At 48.2% G+C, this 25,989-nt stretch overlaps 1 protein-coding gene across 3 annotated transcripts; it reads right to left on the bottom strand.

Moving 5' to 3' along the window:
* Nucleotides 1-25,989, bottom strand: cog1 (component of oligomeric golgi complex 1). Of its 3 annotated transcripts, XR_003871289.1 has the most exons (18): nt 25,589-25,989; nt 24,822-24,932; nt 24,363-24,496; nt 22,888-23,069; nt 21,562-21,738; nt 20,787-20,943; nt 14,562-14,772; nt 13,245-13,617; nt 11,075-11,559; nt 9,734-9,880; nt 8,771-8,932; nt 5,196-5,320; nt 3,478-3,586; nt 2,639-2,748; nt 2,060-2,141; nt 1,683-1,720; nt 635-729; nt 269-360 (listed from the first exon to the last, which is right to left on the bottom strand). XR_003871289.1 is itself a non-coding variant. In XM_029729167.1 (17 exons), exons 1-16 carry the CDS (start codon nt 25,895-25,897, stop codon nt 1,712-1,714), a joined length of 2,883 nt encoding a protein of 960 aa, XP_029585027.1. In that variant the 5' UTR covers nt 25,898-25,989; the 3' UTR covers nt 1-360; nt 1,683-1,711. The 3 variants fall into 3 exon arrangements, 2 of the variants coding, with proteins under 2 accessions (XP_029585027.1, XP_029585026.1); XM_029729167.1 differs by lacking the exon at nt 635-729 and having other exon boundaries at nt 1-360; XM_029729166.1 differs by lacking the exons at nt 635-729; nt 1,683-1,720 and having other exon boundaries at nt 1-360.

Genomic DNA, 25,989 nt, shown 5'->3' with positions numbered 1-25,989 from the left:
TTAATAATCTGTTCAAACTGTATTATTGATCCATATATTCTAACAGTCTCTGTACAGTACAGGGTGTTTAAAGAATACAACAATAGTCACACTCCTTATTTGGGGTCAGTGTTAAATGGCACCCTATTCCCTATGTAGTGGGAACAGTTCCCATAGGTGCTGGTCAAAAGTAGTGCACTATATAGTAGGAATAGAGAGTGTCATTAAGGACATAGCCCCTTATTTTGACATGCCAGACAGCCAGCCCAGCTTGAATAGCGATGGAGGCGCCACCGGCTCCTCCTCCTGATTGGCTAGCTGTCTGAACAGGTTGCCAGGGCGGGAGGTGTCGTCATGGGAGGGTTTAGAGGTGGGTGAGGCCTATAGGAGGGGAGAGAGAAACGGAGGAGAGGATTTAAACATATGGGGTGAATTACTTAACAGTCAGAACTTGGTGATGTTCATTAGGCACTATACAGAAGATAACGTTTTAAACTGAAGTGAAATAGAGAGAGACTACCTGAACTGAGAGAGATAGAGAGACTACCTGAACTGAGAGAGATAGAGAGACTACCTGAACTGAGAGAAATAGAGAGACTACCTGAACTGAGAGAGATAGAGAGACTACCTGAACTGAGAGAGATAGAGAGACTACCTGAACTAATGTTTTCCATTCTGTGCGTGACATGAACAGGACCCTGGCCTCATGTCCTTGTCTCCTCCCTAATAGCAAGGAAGCTGGTCGGCTTCCTTTGTTTTGTTTATTCAGATCAGTGCAGATGAAGGCGAGGAGACAAATGAGAGGAAGCCACGTCAGAGTATTGAGATGCACCCCCATGGAAAATTGATGTGAAAACACTCGCTGTTTGTCTGGTCACAGATATGGTTTGGCAGGGTGGAGGTCAATTCCACCTCAATACAAAATCAGTTGAGGAGAATAGAAAAATCCTCTTAGATAAAAATAGGAACATTGCCAATTCATGAATGGAATGTGAAATTGACTGCAGATCCCGGCAGACAGCATGAAACCAGGTTAGCCGTCAGCAAAACCCACAGGGCTCAAAAACAGCGTACTATACAGGGAATAGGATGGCATTGAGGACGCAGATCACATGTTCTTGTTAGTTAGCGATCTGAGGCAACATCAAATCAAACCGAAGCCACGTTAAAAACCAAACGCAGGAAAAATAGAAGTTAGCTTAGTACACTGCAAACCCCCCACTGCAAAAACACTTAAGGGCACGTAAAATATAACATACTAAAGATAGATAACTAAACACACTAAAGATACCACCACACACACACACACACTAAAGATACCACCACACACACACTAAAGATACCACCACACACACACACACTAAAGATACCACCACACACACACACACACACACACACTAAAGATACCACCACACACACACACACACACACACACACACACTAAAGATACCACCACACACACACACACTAAAGATACCACCACCACACACACACACACACACACACACACACACACACACACACACTAAAGATACCACCACACACACACTAAAGATACCACCACACACACACACACTAAAGATACCACCACACACACACACTAAAGATACCACCACACACACACACACACACACACACACTAAAGATACCACCACACACACACACACTAAAGATACCACACACACACACACACACACAATGACCTGTTGCTGCTGTCCTGGGTCTGTTGCCCTCAAAACAGCTGGAAATGCAGACATAAAACATCATGATACATATCGTAGGAAATCAACAGAAATGGCCGTGGCTAAAAAACACCATTCTACTGAAACTTGAGGTGAGTTGAAATTCATACAGGTTCATACAGGCAGGCTAATATGAAAACCTCAGCTATATGTTCAACCTCAGACCCCGTCCTCCCCCCACACCCCCCGTCCTCCCCCCGTCCTCCCCCCACACCCCCCGTCCTCCCCCCACACCCCCCGTCCTCCCCCAACACCCCCCACACCCCCCGTCCTCCCCAACACCCCCGTCCTCCCCCAACACCCGTCCGTCCGTCCGTCAGTCTGTCTGTCTGACTCACCAGTGGGCGTGTGATGTCAGTTCCCTGTGTGGAGGACTTGGTTTTACGGGTGTTGGTCATGCTCAGAGGTAACAGCCCAAACCTGGAGAACAGAGACAGGGTACTGGGTTAAAATACTTCTGGACCTGTAGCCTATTCTAACCTGGAGAACAGAGACAGGGTACTGGGTTAAAATACTTCTGGACCTGTAGCCTATAGACAGGGTACTGGGTTAAAATACTTCTGGACCTGTAGCCTATAGACAGGGTATTGGGCTAAAATACTTCTGGACCTGTAGCCTATTCTAACCTGGAGAACAGAGACAGGGTACTGGGCTAAAATACTTCTGGACCTGTAGCCTATAGACAGGGTACTGGGTTAAAATACTTCTGGACCTGTAACCTATAGACAGGGTACTGGGTTAAAACACTTCTGGACCTGTAGCCTATTCATAAGGCATCTCAGTGTAGAAGTGCTGGTCTAGGATCAGGTCCCACCTGTCCAGTGATCCAATATCAAAACTCCTATTCAGAGACACATTTGAATGATTATGGGTCCTGGTGTGTGTGTGGGTGTGTGTGTGTGGGTGCGTGTTGTCACCTGATCTGGGTGCTGGCCAGTGGCAGGATGTTGTAGGGTTCCTGAGAGCCCACGCTGTTACCACGGGAAACAAACTGCTTCTCTGTCCCCGTCAACAATCCCAACAACACCTGGAACAACACAACATTAACACAGTGTTTGGAATGGGGACATTTAAAGTGAATTAAGTCATTAACACAAGGCTTTGCATATCGCTATATTTCCCCTGTGTGTAACACACGACTTCCAGTGTTGTGGTTGTACAGGATGTGAGTTGATGGTCACTAGACTTCATGCTGTATGTTATGGATTGTTGTCATATCTGATGCTAGTGACTTGACGTCAGACTGGAGGATTGTTATTGTATTCTGTAACACTGTGATCTGTAGCAGCTGACAAAGCTGTTGAGACATGCTACAAGCCTCTCAGCTGGTGTTTACAGAACATTTGGTGCTGGTGCCATTATGATATAAGAGCCTTCTCAGAGAAGGCCAAGTTGGACATTTTCTCTGTTACTATCAACCATTTCTCTCTTTTTTTTGTTGACCTGGAACTTCCCTTTAACAATATTATTACAACATTATCACAATGATAGCACAACAATGTTAACACAACCAAAACACCACAATCGTACAATATAAACACACCACAAAGTTATCCCAATGTTAACACAACATCTGAATCCCCAACAGCACCTCAGAGAGCTACAAATTGTGACCAAAGTTACCGAACGATCAATACACAGTGGATAACCCAGGATAACCCAGGATAACCCAGGATAACCCTACTGTACACTGACTATCATGATTTATTTTAGTCTCCAATCACGTTAGAGTGTCAGGGGGCGGGGCCATTCGTACCGAACTCCTCTGTGATAGGCGGTTGAGGTTGCTGTTGAATGGCGGCATGAACACATCCAGGTCAAAGGGGTCAATGTAGCTCTCCAGCGAATCACACACCTGCTGGACCCTGTAACATACAGAGAGACCAGGATGTTACTGTAACATACAGAGAAACCAGGGGGTTACTGGACCCTGTAACATACAGAGAGACCAGGATGTTACTGTAACATACAGAGAGACCAGGGGGTTACTGTAACATACAGAGAAACCAGGGGGTTACTGGACCCTGTAACATACAGAGAGACCAGGGTGTTACTGAACCCTGTAACATACAGAGAAACCAGGGGGTTACTGAACCCTGTAACATACAGAGAAACCAGGATGTTACTGTAACATACAGAGAAACCAGGGGGTTACTGGACCCTGTAACATACAGAGAGACCAGGATGTTACTGTAACATACAGAGAGACCAGGGGGTTACTGTAACATACAGAGAAACCAGGGGGTTACTGGACCCTGTAACATACAGAGAGACCAGGGTGTTACTGAACCCTGTAACATACAGAGAAACCAGGGGGTTACTGGACCCTGTAACATACAGAGAGACCAGGATGTTACTGTAACATACAGAGAAACCAGGGTGTTACTGAACCCTGTAACATACAGAGAAACCAGGATGTTACTGTAACATACAGAGAGACCAGGATGTTACTGTAACATACAGAGAGACCAGGATGTTACTGTAACATACAGAGAGACCAGGATGTTACTGTAACATACAGAGAAACCAGGATGTTACTGTAACATACAGAGAGACCAGGATGTTACTGTAACATACAGAGAGACCAGGGGGTTACTGGACCCTGTAACATACAGAGAGACCAGGATGTTACTGTAACATACAGAGAGACCAGGGGGTTACTGGACCCTGTAACATACAGAGAGACCAGGATGTTACTGTAACATACAGAGAGACCAGGATGTTACTGAACCCTGTAACATACAGAGAAACCAGGGGGTTACTGGACCCTGTAACATACAGAGAGACCAGGATGTTACTGAACCCTGTAACATACAGAGAGACCAGGATGTTACTGTAACATACAGAGAAACCCGGGGGTTACTGGACCCTGTAACATACAGAGAGACCAGGATGTTACTGTAACATACAGAGAGACCAGGATGTTACTGAACCCTGTAACATGCAGAGAGACCAGGGGGTTACTGGACCCTGTAACATACAGAGAGACCAGGATGTTACTGAACCCTGTAACATGCAGAGAGACCAGGGGGTTACTGGACCCTGTAACATACAGAGAGACCAGGATGTTACTGAACCCTGTAACATGCAGAGACACCCGGGGGTTACTGAACCCTGTAACATACAGAGAGACCAGGATGTTACTGAACCCTGTAACATACAGAGAAACCAGGGGGTTACTGGACCCTGTAACATACAGAGAGACCAGGTGGTTACTGTAACATACAGAGAGACCAGGTGGTTACTGTAACATGCAGAGAGACCAGGGGGTTACTGGACCCTGTAACATACAGAGAGACCAGGTGGTTACTGTAACATACAGAGAGACCAGGTGGTTACTGTAACATGCAGAGAGACCAGGTGGTTACTGTAACATGCAGAGAGACCAGGGGGTTACTGGACCCTGTAACATACAGAGAAACCAGGGGGTTACTGTAACATACAGAGAAACCAGGTGTGTGTGTGTGTGTGTACCTGGGGTCTTGGTGAGAGCGGAAGCCCCTGCCATCCTCTAGTCTGGTACCCAGGGTAGCAGTGAGATATCTCAGGTCAAATAACAGCTGTAGAGACCTGTTCTGAGTCATAGGGAACGGACAGTCCTGGGGAGGGAGGGGGAAAGAGAGAGAGAGGGGGAAAGAGAGAGAGAGGGGGAGAAGAGAGAGAGAGGGGAGAAGAGAGAGAGAGGGGAGAAGAGAGAGAGGGGGGAGAAGAGAGAGAGAGCGGGGGGGAGAAGAGAGAGAGAGCGGGGGGGAGAAGAGAGAGAGCGGGGGGGAGAAGAGAGAGAGAGCGGGGGGGAGAGAGAGAGCGAGCGGGGGGGAGAGAGAGAGCGAGGGGGGGGAGAGAGAGGGGGGGGAGAGAGAGAGAGGGGGAGAGAGAGAGAGCAACAGAGATGTTCATCTCTTTAGGATGTGCTATATGTGATTACAGTGTCAGCCCTGTGTGTGTGTGTTACCATGTCCTGCGCTGTGTGTGTGTGTGTGTGTGTTACCTTGTCCTGCGCTGTGTGTGTGTGTGTGTGTGTGTGTTACCTTGTCCTGCGCTCTGTGTGTGTGTTACCATGTCCTGCGCTGTGTGTGTGTGTGTTACCTTGTCCTGCGCTCTGTGTGTGTGTTACCTTGTCCTCTGCTGTGTGTGTGTGTTACCTTGTCCTGCGCTGTGTGTGTGTGTTACCTTGTCCTGCGCTGTGTGTGTGTTACCATGTCCTGCGCTGTGTGTGTGTGTTACCTTGTCCTGCGCTGTGTGTGTGTGTGTTACCTTGTCCTGCGCTGTGTGTGTGTGTGTGTTAACTTGTCCTGCGCTGTGTGTGTGTGTGTGTGTTACCTTGTCCTGCGCTGTGTGTGTGTGTGTGTTACCTTGTCCTGCACTGTATGTGTGTGTGTGTGTGTTACCTTGTCCTGCGCTGTGTGTGTGTGTTACCTTGTCCTGCGCTGTGTGTGTGTGTGTTACCATGTCCTGCTCTGTGTGTGTTACCATGTCCTGCGCTGTGTGTGTGTGTTACCTTGTCCCTGCGCTGTGTGTGTGTGTGTTACCTTGTCCTGCGCTGTGTGTGTGTTACCATGTCCTGCGCTGTGTGTGTTACCATGTCCTGCGCTGTGTGTGTGTGTGTGTTACCTTGTCCTGCGCTGTGTGTGTGTGTGTTACCTTGTCCTGCGCTGTGTGTGTGTGTGTTACCTTGTCCTGCGCTGTGTGTGTGTGTGTTACCTTGTCCTGCGCTGTGTGTGTGTGTTACCTTGTCCTGCGCTGTGTGTGTGTGTGTGTGTGTTACCATGTCCTGCGCTGTGTGTGTGTGTGTTACCTTGTCCTGCGCTGTGTGTGTGTGTGTTACCTTGTCCTGCGCTGTGTGTGTGTGTGTGTGTTACCTTGTCCTGCGCTGTGTGTGTGTGTGTTACCTTGTCCTGCGCTGTGTGTGTGTGTGTTACCTTGTCCTGCGCTGTGTGTGTGTGTGTTACCTTGTCCTGCGCTGTGTGTGTGTGTGTGTTACCTTGTCCTGCGCTGTGTGTGTGTGTGTTACCTTGTCCTGCGCTGTGTGTGTGTGTGTTACCTTGTCCTGCGCTGTGTGTGTGTGTTACCTTGTCCTGCGCTGTGTGTGTGTGTGTTACCTTGTCCTGCGCTGTGTGTGTTACCTTGTCCTGCGCTGTGTGTGTGTGTGTTACCTTGTCCTGCGCTGTGTGTGTTACCTTGTCCTGCGCTGTGTGTGTGTGTGTGTGTTACCTTGTCCTGCGCTGTGTGTGTGTTACCTTGTCCTGCGCTGTGTGTGTGTGTGTTACCTTGTCCTGCGCTGTGTGTGTGTGTGTGTTACCTTGTCCTGCGCTGTGTGTGTGTTACCTTGTCCTGCGCTGTGTGTGTGTGTTACCTTGTCCTGCGCTGTGTGTGTGTTACCTTGTGCTGTGTGTGTGTGTGTGTTACCTTGTGCTGTGTGTGTGTGTGTGTTACCTTGTCCTGCGCTGTGTGTGTGTGTGTTACCTTGTCCTGCGCTGTGTGTGTGTGTGTGTTACCTTGTCCTGCGCTGTGTGTGTGTGTGTGTTACCTTGTCCTGCGCTGTGTGTGTGTGTGTGTTACCTTGTCCTGCGCTGTGTGTGTGTGTGTGTTACCTTGTCCTGCGCTGTGTGTGTGTGTTACCTTGTCCTGCGCTGTGTGTGTGTGTTACCTTGTCCTGCGCTGTGTGTGTGTGCGTGTGTTACCTTGTCCTGCGCTGTGTGTGTGTGTGTTACCTTGTCCTGCGCTGTGTGTGTGTGTGTGTGTTACCTTGTCCTGCGCTGTGTGTGTTTGTTACCTTGTCCTGCGCTGTGTGTGTGTTGTTACCTTGTCCTGCGCTGTGTGTGTGTGTGTGTTACCTTGTCCTGCGCTGTGTGTGTGTGTTACCTTGTCCTGCGCTGTGTGTGTTTGTTACCTTGTCCTGCGCTGTGTGTGTGTGTTTACCTTGTCCTGCGCTGTGTGTGTGTGTGTGTGTACCTTGTCCTGCTGTGTGTGTGTGTTACCTTGTCCTGCGCTGTGTGTGTGTGTGTTACCTTGTTGCGTGTGTGTGTGTTACCTTGTCCTGCGTGTGTGTGTTACCTTGTGCTGTGTGTGTGTGTTACCTTGTCCTGCGCTGTGTGTGTGTTACCTTGTGCTGTGTGTGTGTGTGTGTTACCTTGTCCTGCGCTGTGTGTGTGTGTGTGTGTTACCTTGTCCTGCGCTGTGTGTGTGTGTGTGTTACCTTGTCCTGCGCTGTGTGTGTGTGTGTTACCTTGTCCTGCGCTGTGTGTGTGTTACCTTGTCCTGCGCTGTGTGTGTGTTACCTTGTCCTGCGCTGTGTGTGTGTGTGTGTTACCTTGTCCTGCGCTGTGTGTGTGTGTGTGTTACCTTGTCCTGCGCTGTGTGTGTGTGTGTGTACCTTGTCCTGCGCTGTGTGTGTGTGTGTTACCTTGTCCTGCGCTGTGTGTGTGTGTTACCTTGTCCTGCGCTGTGTGTGTGTGTTACCTTGTCCTGCGCTGTGTGTGTGTGTGTGTTACCTTGTCCTGCGCTGTGTGTGTGTGTGTGTGTTACCTTGTCCTGCGCTGTGTGTGTGTGTTACCTTGTCCTGCGCTGTGTGTGTTTGTTACCTTGTCTTGCGCTGTGTGTGTGTGTGTTACCTTGTCCTGCGCTGTGTGTGTGTGTGTGTTACCTTGTCCTGCGCTGTGTGTGTGTGTGTGTGTTACCTTGTCCTGCGCTGTGTGTGTGTGTTACCTTGTCCTGCGCTGTGTGTGTGTGTTACCTTGTCCTGCGCTGTGTGTGTGTGTGTGTGTGTTACCTTGTCCTGCGCTGTGTGTGTTTGTTACCTTGTCCTGCGCTGTGTGTGTGTGTGTTACCTTGTCCTGCGCTGTGTGTGTGTGTGTGTGTTACCTTGTCCTGCGCTGTGTGTGTGTGTGTGTGTGTACCTTGTCCTGCGCTGTGTGTGTGTGTGTTACCTTGTCCCTGCGCTGTGTGTGTGTGTGTTACCTTGTCCTGCGCTGTGTGTGTGTGTTACCTTGTCCTGCGCTGTGTGTGTGTGTGTTACCTTGTCCTGCGCTGTGTGTGTGTGTGTGTGTTACCTTGTCCTGCGCTGTGTGTATAAGGTTCTGGTACTGGTGCAGCACCAGGTCCATGCAGCCTTGTAGTAACTCCTGTAGGGTGGGGCGGGGCACAGCATGACCCCCTACACCATTCACCCCCAGACACAGGTGGAACAGCAGAGACTGGACAAACCACGACGGCTATGGAGGGAGGGGGGAGAGAGGGGGGAGAGGAGGGAGGGGGGAGAGAGAGGGAGGAGGCGAGAGAGAGGAGGGGGGGGGAAGAGATAATATTGTGTTCATTTTCTATTTGAAAATCCTTTCTCTACTGGTCAGGTCCTGCTGGTCCTTTCTCCTGTCTGAGACACTACTGGTCAGGTCCTGCTGGTCCTGTCTGTGAGACACTACTGGTCAGGTCCTGCTGGTCCTTTCTCCTGTCTGAGACACTACTGGTCAGGTCCTGCTGGTCCTTTCTCCTGTCTGTGAGACACTACTGGTCAGGTCCTGCTGGTCCTGTCTGTGAGACACTACTGGTCAGGTCCTGCTGGTCCTTTCTCCTGTCTGTGAGACACTACTGGTCAGGTCCTGCTGGTCCTTTCTCCTGTCTGAGACACTACCTTGTCATGTCCTGCTGGTCCTTTCTCCTGTCTGAGACACTACTGGTCAGGTCCTGCTGGTCCTGTCTGTGAGACACTACTGGTCAGGTCCTGCTGGTCCTTTCTCCTGTCTGTGAGACACTACTGGTCAGGTCCTGCTGGTCCTTTCTCCTGTCTGAGACACTACTGGTCAGGTCCTGCTGGTCCTTTCTCCTGTCTGAGACACTACTGGTCAGGTCCTGCTGGTCCTTTCTCCTGTCTGAGACACTACTGGTCAGGTCCTGCTGGTCCTTTCTCCTGTCTGTGAGACACTACTGGTCAGGTCCTGCTGGTCCTTTCTCCTGTCTGAGACACTACTGGTCAGGTCCTGCTGAGCTGAGCGATGATGTCATAACATCACTCTTACCTGGACAGGAAGTCTGATCTTGGAGGTGACGCTGCTCCCTGACTCCGCCTCTTCCTGGATCTCTAGCTCCTCCCAGTTGGTGGCGTTTGCTAGGATAGCCCCGGCGGACTCTGCGTGCAGCGAGGTCGCAAACCGACCCACCAGCGCCTTGGAGAGAGAGAGAGGGGAGAGAGAGGGGGGGAGAGAGAGGGGGGAGAGAGAGGGGGGAGAGAGAGGGGGGAGGAGAGGGGGAAAGAGAGAGGGGGAGGGAGAGAGAGGGGGGAGAGAGAGGGGGGGAGAGAGAGGGGGGGAGAGAGAGGGGGGAGAGAGAGGGGAGGGGGGAGAGGAAGGATGGCTCGGCCTAAACAGACTGGGTTGTGATTTCATTTCAAACTGATTGTTGGAAGTTTGTCTGACGTTCTTAGACCACAAAACTCAGTCTGTATCAAGCCTCCCATAAAGCTGGTCTAGGATCAGGTCCCCCCTATCCATGTAATCTAAAAGGACCAGTATTCAGTCATAGAGCTGGTCTAGGATCAGGTCCCCCTGTCCATGTAATCTAAAAGGACCAGTATTCAGTCATAGTGCTGGTCTAGGATCAGGTCCCCCCTGTCCATGTAATCTAAAAGGACCAGTATTCAGTCATAGTGCTGGTCTAGGATCAGGTCCCCCCTGTCCATGTAATCTAAAAGGACCAGTATTCAGTCATAGAGCTGGTCTAGGATCAGGTCCCCCTGTCCATGTAATCTAAAAGGACCAGTATTCAGTCATAGAGCTGGTCTAGGATCAGGTCCCCCCTGTCCATGTAATCTAAAAGGACCAGTATTCAGCCATAGAGCTGGTCTAGGATCAGGTCCCCCTGTCCATGTAATCTAAAAGGACCAGTAATCAGTCATAGAGCTGGTCTAGGATCAGGTCCCCCTGTCCATGTAATCTAAAAGGACCAGTATTCAGTCATAGAGCTGGTCTAGGATCAGGTCCCCCTGTCCATGTAATCTAAAAGGACCAGTATTCAGCCATAGAGCTGGTCTAGGATCAGGTCCCCCTGTCCATGTAATCTAAAAGGACCAGTATTCAGTCATAGAGCTGGTCTAGGATCAGGTCCCACCTGTCCATGTAATCTAAAAGGACCAGTATTCAGTCTTAGAGCTGGTCTAGGATCAGGTCCCCCTGTCCATGTCATCTAAAAGGACCAGTATTCAGTCATAGAGCTGGTCTAGGATCAGGTCCCACCTGTCCATGTAATCTAAAAAGGCAAAACTGATCCTTGAGCCGCACTCCAATTCTGTATAAACAGCCCCAGAAAATGTCTGACAAACTTTGATTTAGTGGTGAACTATCCCTCCAAGTATCCCTCCTCACCTTAGAGAGAGCAGAGCTCCATATCCGATATGCTTCCATACTGACAACCAGAAGCTCCTCTTTCAGACACGCCCACTTGGCCTGGGCGGGGCTAACCTCTGTCGCCTTGGCAGCCGCCTTCCCCAACTTCCTGCTTTGGCGGGGTGTTCCCTTGGTAACAGGGTCAGCTGCAGCACCGCCCTGTTTACCCAGGATGCACTGCCTGAGGTTGGGGCAGAGCTTGCTGAGGGACTGACAGAGGCGGGCCATGAAGAGCACCGAGCTGAGATGGGCTGGGTTGGGGGAGGAGCCAACAGGTGAGGCCACCCCCAGTTTAGAGCGCACGCAGGTGATGATGTCACGTACGCATGCCAGACAGCGTTCACGTAGGGTCTCCTCTACCTCCACGGCGTCTGTGAACCGGTCGAATGAGGATACGGTACCGGAACCAGAACTGGACCCAGAGCCTAGGCCTATAGTGAAGGAGAGTGAGGGGACCTGGGGATCTGTGGATGAAGAGGAGGAGAAGGAAGAGGGGGAGGAGGTAGTAGAGGGGGAGGTGGAGATGGAGAAGGTAGTAGAGGGGGAGGTGGAGATGGTGGTAGAGGGGGAGGTGGTAGAGGGGGAGGTGGAGATGGAGGAGGTGGTAGAGGGGGAGGTGGAGATGGAGAAGGTGGTAGAGGGGGAGGTGGAGATGGAGAAGGTAGTAGAGGGGGAGGTGGAGATGGAGAAGGTAGTAGAGGGGGAGGTGGAGATGGAGGAGGTGGTAGAGGGGGAGGTGGAGATGGAGAAGGTAGTAGAGGGGGAGGTGGAGATGGTGGTAGAGGGGGAGGTGGTAGAGGGGGAGGTGGAGATGGTGGTAGAGGGGGAGGTGGAGATGGTGGTAGAGGGGGAGGTGGAGATGGTGGTAGAGGGGGAGGTGGAGATGGAGGAGGTAGTAGAGGGGGAGGTGGAGATGGAGGAGGTAGTAGAGGGGGAGGTGGAGATAGAGGGGGAGGTGGTAGAGGGGGAGGTGGAGATGGTGGTAGAGGGGGAGGTGGAGACGGTGGTAGAGGGGGAGGTGGTAGAGGGGGAGGTGGAGATGGTGGTAGAGGGGGAGGTGGAGATGGTGGTAGAGGGGGAGGTGGAGATGGTGGTAGAGGGGGAGGTGGAGATGGTGGTAGAGGGGGAGGTGGAGATGGTGGTAGAGGGGGAGGTGGTAGAGGGGGAGGTGGAGATGGTGGTAGAGGGGGAGGTGGAGATGGTGGTAGAGGGGGAGGTGGAGATGGTGGTAGAGGGGGAGGTGGAGATGGTGGTAGAGGGGGAGGTGGAGATGGTGGTAGAGGGGGAGGTGGAGATAGAGGGGGAGGTAGTAGAGGGGGAGGTAAAGGAGGAGGAGGAGGAGGTGGTAGAGGGGGAGGAGATGGAGGAGGTGGTAGAGGGGGAGGAGATGGAGGAGGTGGTAGAGGGGGAGGTAGTAGAGGGGGAGGTAGTAGAGGGGGAGGTAGTAGAGGGAGGTGGAAGGGGCGGAGCAGGTGGTAGAGGAGGTGGTAGAGGAGGTGGTAGAGGAGGTGGAGAAGGAAGAGGTCGTAGAGGGGAGGAGGAGGTGGTAGAGGGGGAGGTAGTAGAGTGGAGGGAGGAGACAGAGGAGAACCTCTGGTCAAAAGGAATCCACTATAATGAGAAGAGAGTTTGAGATGCAGATGATATTGATGACTTCATGTCAAGTAGTTGACCTTAGGAGAAATAGTTCACCATTACATTATCATTAGGCCAGGTCTCCCTGGGACAATATCTTAATGGGACTACCTGTAGAAATAAAGTCCAATCATCCATCTGTCTCCCTACCTGTGTTATCAGAGAGCAGGTAGTGCTGCAGGTCATCCATCTGTCTCCCTACCTGTGTTATCAGAGAGCAGGTAGTGCTGCAGGTCATCCATCTGTCTCCCTACCTGTGTTATCAGAGAGCAGGTAGTGCTGCAGGTCATCCATCTGTCTCCCTACCTGTGTTATCAGAGAGCAGGTAGTGCTGCAGGTCATCCATCTGTCTCCCTACCTGTGTTATCGGAGAGCAGGTAGTGCTGCAGGTCATCCATCTGTCTCCCTACCTGTGTTATCGGAGGGCAGGTAGTGCTGCAGGTCATCCATCTGTCTCCCTACCTGTGTTATCAGAGAGCAGGTAGTGCTGCAGGTCATCCATCTGTCTCCCTACCTGTGTTATCGGAGGGCAGGTAGTGCTGCAGGTCATCCAGTCTGTCTCTGAGAGCATCATCCAGTGACGAACAGAAGATCTGGACGCAGGGTGTCAGGGCCTGAGTCTTCATGGCCAGGCCGCTCCGGTGCTGTGGCCCCCGTTGGGATACACTGACCCAGGCCGAGTCGCTCAGTAGGTCCCCCTGGGCCTCGGACCACAGGAAGGAGGCCACGTCTGCCTCGTAGAGAGCACCTCGGCTGGGGAGGAGAGGGCTGGAGCCTGGTGGACCGGGGCCTGGTGGGGTGGGCTGGCCCTCTAGATCTCGAAGGGCAGAGGAGAGGAGCTGTCTGCAGCGGGTGGAGATAGTCTCTGTACCCTCCTGGGTGATCGCCTGGGGGGAGAGAATGGAGAAAGAGGGGGAGATGGAGAAGGGGAGAATTAAGGGAGTGGAAGATAAAGAATGTAGAGGAGAGTTAGTTTACTAGACAGCCAGAAGACAGAAGACAGCTGTAGCTACTAGCTAGTTAAATCAGCAGGTTAAACATGTTGTCCTGTTTCTAAAGGTTCCCCACTGTCTGAATGGGAACAGACCAATGTAATGAGAGGAGCAGGCTGTATAGAATACACATGACAAGAGAATAACATTAACAACAACAGCTAAACTGTCAGCGCTCCTTTCTATTTTATAACATGGACACAGACTGGTCCTGGTCCTAGACTGAAAAGCCTGGTCCTGGTCCTAGACTGAAAAGCCTGGTCCTGGTCCTAGACTGAAAAGCCTGGTCCTGGTCCTAGACTGAAAAGCCTGGTCCTGGTCCTAGACTGAAAAGCCTGGTCCTGGTCCTAGACTGAAAAGCCTGGTCCTGGTCCTAGACTGAAAAGCCTGGTCCTGGTCCTAGACTGAAAAGCCTGGTCCTGGTCCTAGACTGAAAAGCCTGGTCCTGGTCCTAGACTGAAAAGCCTGGTCCTGGTCCTAGACTGAAAAGCCTGGTCCTGGTCCTAGACTGAAAAGCCTGGTCCTGGTCCTAGACTGAAAAGCCTGGTCCTGGTCCTAGACTGAAAAGCCTGGTCCTGGTCCTAGACTGAAAAGCCTGGTCCTGGTCCTAGACTGAAAAGCCTGGTCCTGGTCCTGGTCCTGGTCCTAGACTGAAAAGCCTGGTCAACAGAGATTCTCCATAGAAGGTGCTACTTCCTCCAGGACTAATGTCGTGTACCACATACTTCCTTCCAAGCGTCCACAATCAAAGCCTGGGGACGAGGCCTGGGTCTCGTTAATCTAAACCTAGATTAATACTAGCCTTAATCTGTGTCCTGGAAACGGGACCTGAGAGTTACCTGCAGGCGTTGTAGGAAGAGCTGCTGTAGGAAGTCCTCCCACAGCGCTAGGGGGCGCTCTAACAGCCGCTGGCAGATGAAGCTCCAGTGTTGACTGATGGAGTCGGTGGAGAGGAGGTCCCACACAGCATCTCTGATGGAGGCTAGGCCCTTCAGACTGTTCACATAGACCAGCAGACTGCTGACACCATTACGGATGTCCTCCTTACAGCTGGGAGAAATAATACAACATAACAACCCTAACCAGACTGCTGACTCTGTTACAGCTGGGAGAAATAATACAACATAACAACCCTAACCAGACTGCTGACTCTGTTACAGCTGGGAGAAATAATACAACATGACAACCCTAACCAGACTGCTGACTCTGTTACAGCTGGGAGAAATAATACAACATAACAACCCTAACCAGACTGCTGACTCTGTTACAGCTGGGAGAAATAATACAACATAACAACCCTAACCAGACTGCTGACTCTGTTACAGCTGGGAGAAATAATACAACATAACAACCCTAACCAGACTGCTGACTCTGTTACAGCTGGGAGAAATAATACAACATGACAACCCTAACCAGACTGCTGACTCTGTTACAGCTGGGAGAAATAATACAACATAACAACCCTAACCAGACTGCTGACTCTGTTACAGCTGGGAGAAATAATACAACATAACAACCCTAACCAGACTGCTGACTCTGTTACAGCTGGGAGAAATAATACAACATGATAACAACCCTAACCAGACTGCTGACTCTGTTACAGCTGGGAGAAATAATACAACATAACAACCCTAACCAGACTGCTGACTCTGTTACAGCTGGGAGAAATAATACAACATAACAACCCTAACCAGACTGCTGACTCTGTTACAGCTGGGAGAAATAATACAACATGACAACCCTAACCAGACTGCTGACTCTGTTACAGCTGGGAGAAATAATACAACATAACAACCCTAACCAGACTGCTGACTCTGTTACAGCTGGGAGAAATAATACAACATAACAACCCTAACCAGACTGCTGACTCTGTTACAGCTGGGAGAAATAATACAACATAACAACCCTAACCAGACTGCTGACTCTGTTACAGCTGGGAGAAATAATACAACATAACAACCCTAACCAGACTGCTGACTCTGTTACAGCTGGGAGAAATAATACAACATGACAACCCTAACCAGACTGCTGACTCTGTTACAGCTGGGAGAAATAATACAACATGATAACAACCCTAACCAGACTGCTGACTCTGTTACAGCTGGGAGAAATAATACAACATGACAACCCTAACCAGACTGCTGACTCTGTTACAGCTGGGAGAAATAATACAACATAACAACCCTAACCAGACTGCTGACTCTGTTACAGCTGGGAGAAATAATACAACATGACAACCCTAACCAGACTGCTGACTCTGTTACAGCTGGGAGAAATAATACAACATAACAACCCTAACCAGACTGCTGACTCTGTTACAGCTGGGAGAAATAATACAACATAACAACCCTAACCAGACTGCTGACTCTGTTACAGCTGGGAGAAATAATACAACATGATAACAACCCTAACCAGACTGCTGACTCTGTTACAGCTGGGAGAAATAATACAACATGATAACAACCCTAACCAGACTGCTGACTCTGTTACAGCTGGGAGAAATAATACAACATAACAACCCTAACCAGACTGCTGACTCTGTTACAGCTGGGAGAAATAATACAACATAACAACCCTAACCAGACTGCTGACTCTGTTACAGCTGGGAGAAATAATACAACATAACAACCCTAACCAGACTGCTGACTCTGTTACAGCTGGGAGAAATAATACAACATGACAACCCTAACCAGACTGCTGACTCTGTTACAGCTGGGAGAAATAATACAACATAACAACCCTAACCAGACTGCTGACTCTGTTACAGCTGGGAGAAATAATACAACATGACAACCCTAACCAGACTGCTGACTCTGTTATAGACGTCCTCCTTCCAGCTGGGATGAGAATGAAAAGATGAGTTATAGAGTCTGACTGAATGCCAAATCACCTTCTTTCCCTCCATCTACACGTTCACGCGTGCCTCTGTCATATTCTCAAGTGTCCCAAAGCTGAGGGAGCCAAAAATATGGAGGGTGTAGGGGCTAATTAGACCCGCCGATAGTCACTTCCACCGAGCCTGCCGGCGTCAGAGCGAAGTGAAATCCCATAAGGCACAGCACTATTTTGGAGTTTTGCGGAATTTTACACAAAAGAATGGAGGACCTAATTATATGCCACCCGTATTTGTTTATGTGGGATTTTGGGACTGGACACGAGTAAAATATGAAATACATCCCAAATTAAATTTCTAACTCCCCACACTCTTGGGAATTGGCCTACATGGAGAGGGCTAAATTCATATGATTCTTACAGAATAAATATGTAACGCATAAAGTATGCATAACCAAAGTAGCAATTAAAAGGGAACAGTTTGGAGATGATGGGAAAATGATTAGACTTAAAGGTGAGGCTACAACAGTTCACCTGAGACAAGACTGAATCCAAACGTTACACTGTTGATTTCATGTGTATTTTACATTTACTTTTAGCCGCATTTGTAGAAAATGAAATCTGAGAATCCTCATTCAGTAACATAATATTCCTGGGAGATGTGTTGGAGGTGCATGGGTTTGAGTTTGAGGACTAACCGGTATCTCCAAGGGGCAGCACACCTCTCCAAAGTGTTCACGGTTCCTAAGTCATTTCAATGCACTTTTATGTCTCAAAGAAGTCTTCAACTACAAGGTGCTTTATTTCATCTCTCCTCTCTGTGCCGTTGAGGAAGTGGAGCAGCACACATGTAGTTGTTTTGTTAGGAACACAACCCTGCATCCACACCATCATACTATTACTGTTGTTGTTTACACAATCTAAAAACACTCTGTTGTCAATCGCCATCTGGGTCAGGTGGGCATCACTTTAAAACTTGTTCTATTGTCAACATGACAAGCTAAGTTATAAAAATATGATATTACAGTGTTAAGCTTTCACAAGGTAATTCAGAGAAGCAGATGGTCATTTTGGTGCGTCTATAATGGAGTCATGAGAACATTGATATCCGTGGTCCGTGGCACATTCTCTTCACAACACAACCAACACGGGCTCATTGTGTTCAGGACAACCCAGCGTATCGGGCTCATTGTGTTCAGGACAACCAACACAGGCTCATTGTGTTCAGGACAACCCAGCGTATCGGGCTCATTGTGTTCAGGACAACCCAGCGTATCGGGCTCATTGTGTTCAGGACAACCCAGCGTATCGGGCTCATTGTGTTCAGGACAACCCGGCGTATCGGGCTCATTGTGTTCAGGACAACCCGGCGTATCGGGCTCATTGTGTTCAGGACAACCCAGCGTATCGGGCTCATTGTGTTCAGGACAACCCAGCGTATCGGGCTCATTGTGTTCAGGACAACCAACACGGGCTCATTGTGTTCAGGACAACCCAGCGTATCGGGCTCATTGTGTTCAGGACAACCCAGCGTATCGGGCTCATTGTGTTCAGGACAACCCAGCGTATCGGGCTCATTGTGTTCAGGACAACCAACACGGGGTCATTGTGTCCAGGACAACCCAGCGTATCGGGCTCATTGTGTTCAGGACAACCAACACGGGCTCATTGTGTTCAGGACAACCCAGCGTATCGGGCTCATTGTGTTCAGGACAACCCAGCGTATCGGGCTCATTGTGTTCAGGACAACCCGGCGTATCGGGCTCATTGTGTTCAGGACAACCCGGCGTATCGGGCTCATTGTGTTCATGTATAGCATGTTACTGTACAGCCACTGAGCTCTGACGTCATGTATAGCATGTTACTGTACAGCCACTGAGCTCTGACATCATGTATAGCATGTTACTGTACAGCCACTGAGCTCTGACATCATGTATAGCATGTTACTGTACAGCCACTGAGCTCTGACAATGTATAGCATGTTACTGTACAGCCACTGAGCTCTGACATCATGTATAGCATGTTACTGTACAGCCACTGAGCTCTGACGTCATGTATAGCATGTTACTGTACAGCCACTGAGCTCTGACGTCATGTATAGCATGTTACTGTACAGCCACTGAGCTCTGACGTCATGTATAGCATGTTACTGTACAGCCACTGAGCTCTGACGTCATGTATAGCATGTTACTGTACAGCCACTGAGCTCTGACGTCATGTATAGCATGTTACTGTACAGCCACTGAGCTCTGACATCATGTATAGCATGTTACTGTACAGCCACTGAGCTCTGACATCATGTATAGCATGTTACTGTACAGCCACTGAGCTCTGACATCATGTGTAGCGTGTTACTGTACAGCCACTGAGCTCTGATGTCATGTATAGCATGTTACTGTACAGCCACTGAGCTCTGATGTTATGTATAGCATGTTACTGTACAGCCACTGAGCTCTGACATCATGTATAGCATGTTACTGTACAGCCACTGAGCTCTGACATCATGTATAGCATGTTACTGTACAGCCACTGAGCTCTGACATCATGTGTAGCATGTTACTGTACAGCCACTGAGCTCTGACATCATGTATAGCATGTTACTGTACAGCCACTGAGCTCTGACATCATGTATAGCATGTTACTGTACAGCCACTGAGCTCTGACATCATGTATAGCATGTTACTGTACAGCCACTGAGCTCTGATGTCATGTATAGCGTGTTACTGTACAGCCACTGAGCTCTGATGTCATGTATAGCATGTTACTGTACAGCCACTGAGCTCTGATGTCATGTATAGCATGTTACTGTATAGCCACTGAGCTCTGACATCATGTATAGCATGTTACTGTACAGCCACTGAGCTCTGACATCATGTATAGCATGTTACTGTACAGCCACTGAGCTCTGACATCATGTGTAGCATGTTACTGTACAGCCACTGAGCTCTGACATCATGTATAGCATGTTACTGTACAGCCACTGAGCTCTGACGTCATGTATAGCATGTTACTGTACAGCCACTGAGCTCTGACATCATGTATAGCGTGTTACTGTACAGCCACTGAGCTCTGACGTCATGTATAGCATGTTACTGTACAGCCACTGAGCTCTGACATCATGTATAGCGTGTTACTGTACAGCCACTGAGCTCTGACAATGTATAGCATGTTACTGTATAGCCACTGAGCTCTGACATCATGTATAGCATGTTACTGTATAGCCACTGAGCTCTGACATCATGTATAGCATGTTACTGTACAGCCACTGAGCTCTGACATCATGTATAGCATGTTACTGTACAGCCACTGAGCTCTGACATCATGTGTAGCGTGTTACTGTACAGCCACTGAGCTCTGATGTCATGTATAGCATGTTACTGTACAGCCACTGAGCTCTGACATCATGTATAGCATGTTACTGTACAGCCACTGAGCTCTGACATCATGTATAGCATGTTACTGTACAGCCACTGAGCTCTGATGTCATGTATAGCATGTTACTGTACAGCCACTGAGCTCTGACGTCATATATAGCATGTTACTGTACAGCCACTGAGCTCTGACGTCATGTATAGCATGTTACTGTACAGCCACTGAGCTCTGATGTCATGTATAGCATGTTACTGTACAGCCACTGTATTCCAATTTAGGGGTTTCTCAGTGTTGAAATCTGCCATGTTCAACCCCCTATACGGGTAGGAGTGTAAAGGGCTACCTGTTACTGAGGTTTATAATGACAGGAGATTTGTTCATTTGACTTCAGGCTTGTTTTATTATTTAAAAGTGAAACATGAATGACATCATTCAAGTCAGGAGCGTGTCCCCAAGTTGAAGGGTTTACCAACTCCCTCACCACTCTCTGGAAGTCACATATTTCAACCTGATCGCGTCTGGTGTGGATGGACAAACATCAACATGCAGACCCACACGCGAGCGCACCCCTTCTAGTCAGCATGGGAGAGTTCCATTTTGGTTCATTTGGTTCCCAGAGCAGATAGTTCCTGAAGAACCTGGATATTTTCTGGTCCCAGATCAGACTCTCCTTACTAATCATATTCTAGTTCTACAGCTGACTATGATCGATATTGAATATCAGTTGTTGAAATTAAGGGCATTGATTGGCTAAAATATGGCAGCTGTTTCTATATGCAAATTAAAAGGTATTGATTGGCTGAAATATGGCAGCTGTTTCTATATGCAAAGTAAAGGGCATTGATTGGATGATGTCTTACGTGTTTATCCACTGCTGTAGGGTGTCTCTGAGCTGCTCTCTCTGGATTGGCTGAGCCAGGGTTCTGAGGGCGGGCTGGAACTCAGCGATGGAGGAGGGGAGGTACTTGAACCAGCTTCCTGTACTCACCTCCTCCTGAAGGACACGCCTCCCTTTACCTGGACAACAGGGGACACAGGTGAGACCGGAAGGACAGATTACCAGAGATGTCAACAATTCTATAATTAAGCAATAAGGCCCACAGGGGTGTGGTGTATTGGCCATATACCACAAACCCCCAAGGTGCCTTAATGCTATTATAAACTGGTTACCAACAAACATCTAACAGTAAACAAGTATTTTTGATATATTGTTGGATATACACACAGCTGAAACACTGTTTCAGATCATCAGCATCCAGGACCCAAACTCCTCGGTTTATAATTGGTATTAAATTCTCCTGTGTCGAAAGTCAATATCCCTCAGAGAGGATTTGATAGGTGTATGTAACATGGCGAAAATTCTACCCGGCCAATCAAAAGGTCAAGGTAGAGCTGTTACCATGTTGCTTATACAATCTTATATAACACGCGTATATAATCTTATCAAAGTTAGGGGCTCCAGATCAGTTTGGGACTAACATGGGATGAAACTAGGTTAGGCCGTCATTGTAAATAAGAATTTGTTCTTAACTGACTTGCCTAGTTAAATAAAAGGTTAAATGAAAAGTAAGTAAATAAATAAAAAGTACTTTTTCTTCTTGAACCATTTCTTGCAAGGTATCATAGGTAATATACCTGTAGGTGTGGTGGAGGTGACGTTCTCCAGAGTGGTGAAGAGGAGGCCGGAGCTCAGCCCTCCGTCCCCCAGCCGGGGACTCCCTTCTGGGGCTACATAGAAGACAGCGTAGGCCTGGTACAGAGTGGTCACCAGCAGCTCTACCAGGCTACACACCTGGGCCTTAATACCAGCACCTGGGACACACAGACATGGCTGTTAACCTGAACCACACATCAAAACATCACACCAGAACAGAGATGAGGAAATGAAATGGTTCTCCAAACAATCCCAGCATGATGAAAGTGTGACAACATGGCATGTTGACTTTGAGTACAAGTGTCAAGGCTGTAACACCATGTTGGGGCTTCGCCTGTTGACTAGCTGAGATTATCTTGTGTTACGCAAGATGAGATGTGTGTTGTATTGTGTTGTGTTGTGTGGGATGTTGTATTGTATTGTGTAGGATGTTGTATTGTGTTGTATTGTGTTGTATTGTATTGTGTAGGATGTTGTATTGTGTTGTATTGTGTAGGATGTTGTATTGTGTTGTATTGTGTTGTGTGGGATGTTGTATTGTATTGTGTAGGATGTTGTATTGTGTTGTATTGTGTTGGATGCGCTATTGTGTATTGTGTCGTGCAGGATGTTGTATTGTGTTGTGTTGTATTATGTTGTGTTGTATTGTGTTGAATGTTGTGTTTTGTGTTGTATTGTGTTGAATGTTGTGTTGCGTATTGTGTTGTGTAGGATGTTGTGTTACGTATTGTGTAGGATGTTGTGTATTGTGTTGGATGTTGTGTGGTGTATTGTGTTGTATTGTGTAGGATGTTGTGTATTGCATTGTATTGTGTTGGATGTTGTGTATTGTGTTGGATGTTGTGTGGGGTATTGTGTTGTATTGTGTAGGATGTTGTGTATTGTGTTGTATTGTGTAGGATGTTGTGTATTGTGTTGGATGTTGTGTGGTGTATTGTGTTGTATTGTGTAGGATGTTGTGTATTGTGTTGTATTGTGTTGGATGTTGTGTATTGTGTTGTATAGTGTAGGATGTTGTGTATTGTGTTGTATTGTGTAGGATGTTGTGTATTGTGTTGTATAGTGTAGGATGTTGTGTATTGTGTTGTATAGTGTAGGATGTTGTGTATTGTGTTGTATTGTGTTGGATGTTGTGTATTGTGTTGTATAGTGTAGGATGTTGTGTTGTGTATTGTGTTGTATTGTGTTGTGTATTGTGTTGTATTGTGTAGGATGTATGTGTATTGTGTTGGATGTTGTGTATTGTGTTGTATTGTGTAGGATGTATGTGTGGTATTGTATTGTGATACAGTGGTATATACTAGTACCATGTTGTGGCTGGTTGAGCAGCTGTTGGATAGAGGCCTTCCTAGCCAGGAGGAAGTCAGCCAGAGCCTGACGTGGAGAGCTGTCCTCTAGGAGCATGGTGGACACTAGGGCCTCAGCGATGGCTTGGTCGGACACCGCCCGACCACGCAGGACTGACTTACTGTCTAGCAAAATGGTGGACCTGGGAGGGGGGTAGAAGAGAGGGAGAGACATGCATTCTTTTTTTGTTTTAGCTCAGCAGGATTTTGGGAGCACTGTGCAACTAGGAAAATAATTTCCCAGATAATAACTGTTGTAATGAAAAAGGCTTCAGTGTTTCAGAGTTCCCTGGAGAAGAAAGTGAAGATTCATTAGGGTCATGGTGGCACCATTACTACAGAGAAAATGTCTTGGTTCATACCCAACCAGGTCAAAAGATCTGACCCATTACTACAGTGAAAACATCTTGGTTCTAACCTAACCAGGTCAAAAGATCTGACCCATTACTACAGTGAAAACATGTTGGTTCTAACCCAACCAGGTCAAAAGATCTGACCCATTACTATAGTGAAAACATCTTGGTTCTAACCCAACCAGGTCAAAAGATCTGACCCATTACTATAGTGAAAACATATTGGTTCTAACCCAACCAGGTCAAAAGATCTGACCCATTACTATAGTGAAAACATCTTGGTTCTAACCCAACCAGGTCAAAAGATCTGACCCATTACTACAGTGAAAACATATTGGTTCTAACCCAACCAGGTCAAAAGATCTGACCCATTACTATAGTGAAAACATCTTGGTTCTAACCCAACCAGGTCAAAAGATCTGACCATATTACCAGGTCAATATTTTCATCTTCCTATAGGGGATGCCATTTTACATTCATAAACCATGTCGTGGGCCGATCTAAAACTACTTGCGCATCATTAACCATTTGTTTACACTTTGTTCAGTCATGTTACCTCATTGGCTAGCTAGTTAACAACCTGGTAACTTTACCAGTGTCTCCAAACATTTGGGGCACAGAAAGAGAGGGACAGCTTCTTCAGGAGATCAATGATCAAAGCAGCAATGAATGAATGACAGATCTCTGGCTTGTCATCATCACACACCTGACGTTTTTAAAGAGACAGTGGACCATTTTCAATGTAATGCATCTCAATAGGAAAATAGTGCTTTTACACAATGTAGAAACGTAATATTCAAAAAATGACTAATTTTAATGACAGGTATTGGTATCAACATTTTATCTTTGATAATAAACTGTCTTTACAGTGTTACATGTTAGTGTCTAGGACTTAACATGGGCTTCAGAAATACATATAATTCATATAGGACCAATATAGGCTGTATCTGAATACATTTAAAACATATTTTCTGGTGCTCCTAAATTGATTGTGGTGCTCCTCGCCCTGCTCTTCAATTTCAAAGAAAATCCAGATTTGATAATCGGCTCCCTCATCCAAAATGACATCACGAAGACATTCACCTGAAGTGTCCAGCAGCAGCCACCTGCCTGACCAGGATGGGGAAGCGAGCGAGGACGGGGCTGTACTGTGGTCCTCCAGCCTCCAGGTGGAGCTGTCTGTGCAGGTGGCAGCAGAGCAGGTAGAGCTGGGTGGCCTGCAGCAAAGAGGGTGGTAAACCAGGGAGAGGCTATAAGGGCTTTTCTGACTAGCATCCCATTGACAGCCTGACTACCCAAACTATAACACTGAACCTAACCTAATTTTAACCAATTCTGAAATTAAATATTGGTTGGCTGGTCAGGAGTGTCCGTTAAACCAAGAGTTAGTTCGTTAGCATTAGCCATGCCCTATGATGTGGGTTTACATACATCATTGATCATTGGCCATGCTCAGCTAGTATTAGCAACGACGGCTAAGTATGCCATGTCTTCCTATGGGAAATGCTAACAGTCCACTGTCTTAGTAATAAGTGTCTTTGCCTGCAGGTACTGAGAGGCCTCCATGGAACTCCAGATCCTCTCTGGGATCTCCAGCAGCAGCTTGATCTGAGAAGCCATGGTGTAGAACTTCTCCTGGGACTGCCTCTGGACCTGGTGTGGAGAGAGAGAGAGTTTCTAAACACATACAGACAAAGAGTACCACAGGGATACACCATGGTGTTGAACTTCTCCTGGGACTGCCTCTAGACCTGGTGTGGGGGGGGGGGGGGGGGGGGGGGGGGGGAGAGAGAGGAGAGAGGAGAGAGGAGAGAGAGAGAGAGAGTTTCTAAACACATACAGACAGTACCACAGGGATACCTGGTGTGGGACTGCCTCTGGACCTGGTGTGGAGAGAGAGAGAGTTTCTAAACACATACAGACAGAGAGTACCACAGGGTACACCGTGGTGTTGAACTTCTCCTGGGACTTGATGGGAGAGCTGGCCTAAGACAGGCTACATTACATACATAAGTAAAGGGACAGACAGAGAGACAATCACACAGATATATAGGGTGTAGAGATTGAAACCCACACAGAGATATAGGGTGTAGAGATTGAAACCCACACAGAGATATAGGGTGTAGAGATTGAAACCCACACAGATATACCCATCATTGACATATACCATTCATCTCACAATGGGTGGAACCTGTCGGAGTCTAATCAAACATCATAAATGGTATTATGCAGAACAGTTTGCTATCTAAAATCAACTGAACTAGTTAGCCATCACCACCGCTCGCTAGCTTCACAATGGAGCCACAAACCTCTTCTTTGCTGTTGCTTTGGGGAACGCTTTTCCCCTGTTTCAGCTTGTGGCAATAGCGGTGCATGTCCTGGATGGACGTAACTACGCTCTCCGAACACTGACGCATCTCTCCGATGGTGTCGGCGGCGTCGATCAAATCGCGGTACCGCTCGCCCACCATCTGACGAAGTTCCTCCTTCTTGTGCTCGATCTCTCCGCGGACTTTCCGCTCGATGCCGCGTATCTCCTCGGTGTTGTACCGCTCGAACAGAACCGTCGGGTCTCGGATATCCGAAACCCGGAGAGATTGAGCAGGAACCACGGCCATCGCAGCTGAGCTTCACAGTAAGCGAAGTGCCAACCTGAAGGATCTACAACCCGGAAGACGGAGCGAAACTCACTTCCACGTAAACAATGCAT

This window comes from Salmo trutta, chromosome 32 (genome assembly GCF_901001165.1).
Source record: "Salmo trutta chromosome 32, fSalTru1.1, whole genome shotgun sequence".
NCBI classification, from domain to species: Eukaryota; Metazoa; Chordata; class Actinopteri; order Salmoniformes; family Salmonidae; genus Salmo; species Salmo trutta.
This window is presented reverse-complemented; position numbering and strand designations above follow the sequence as displayed.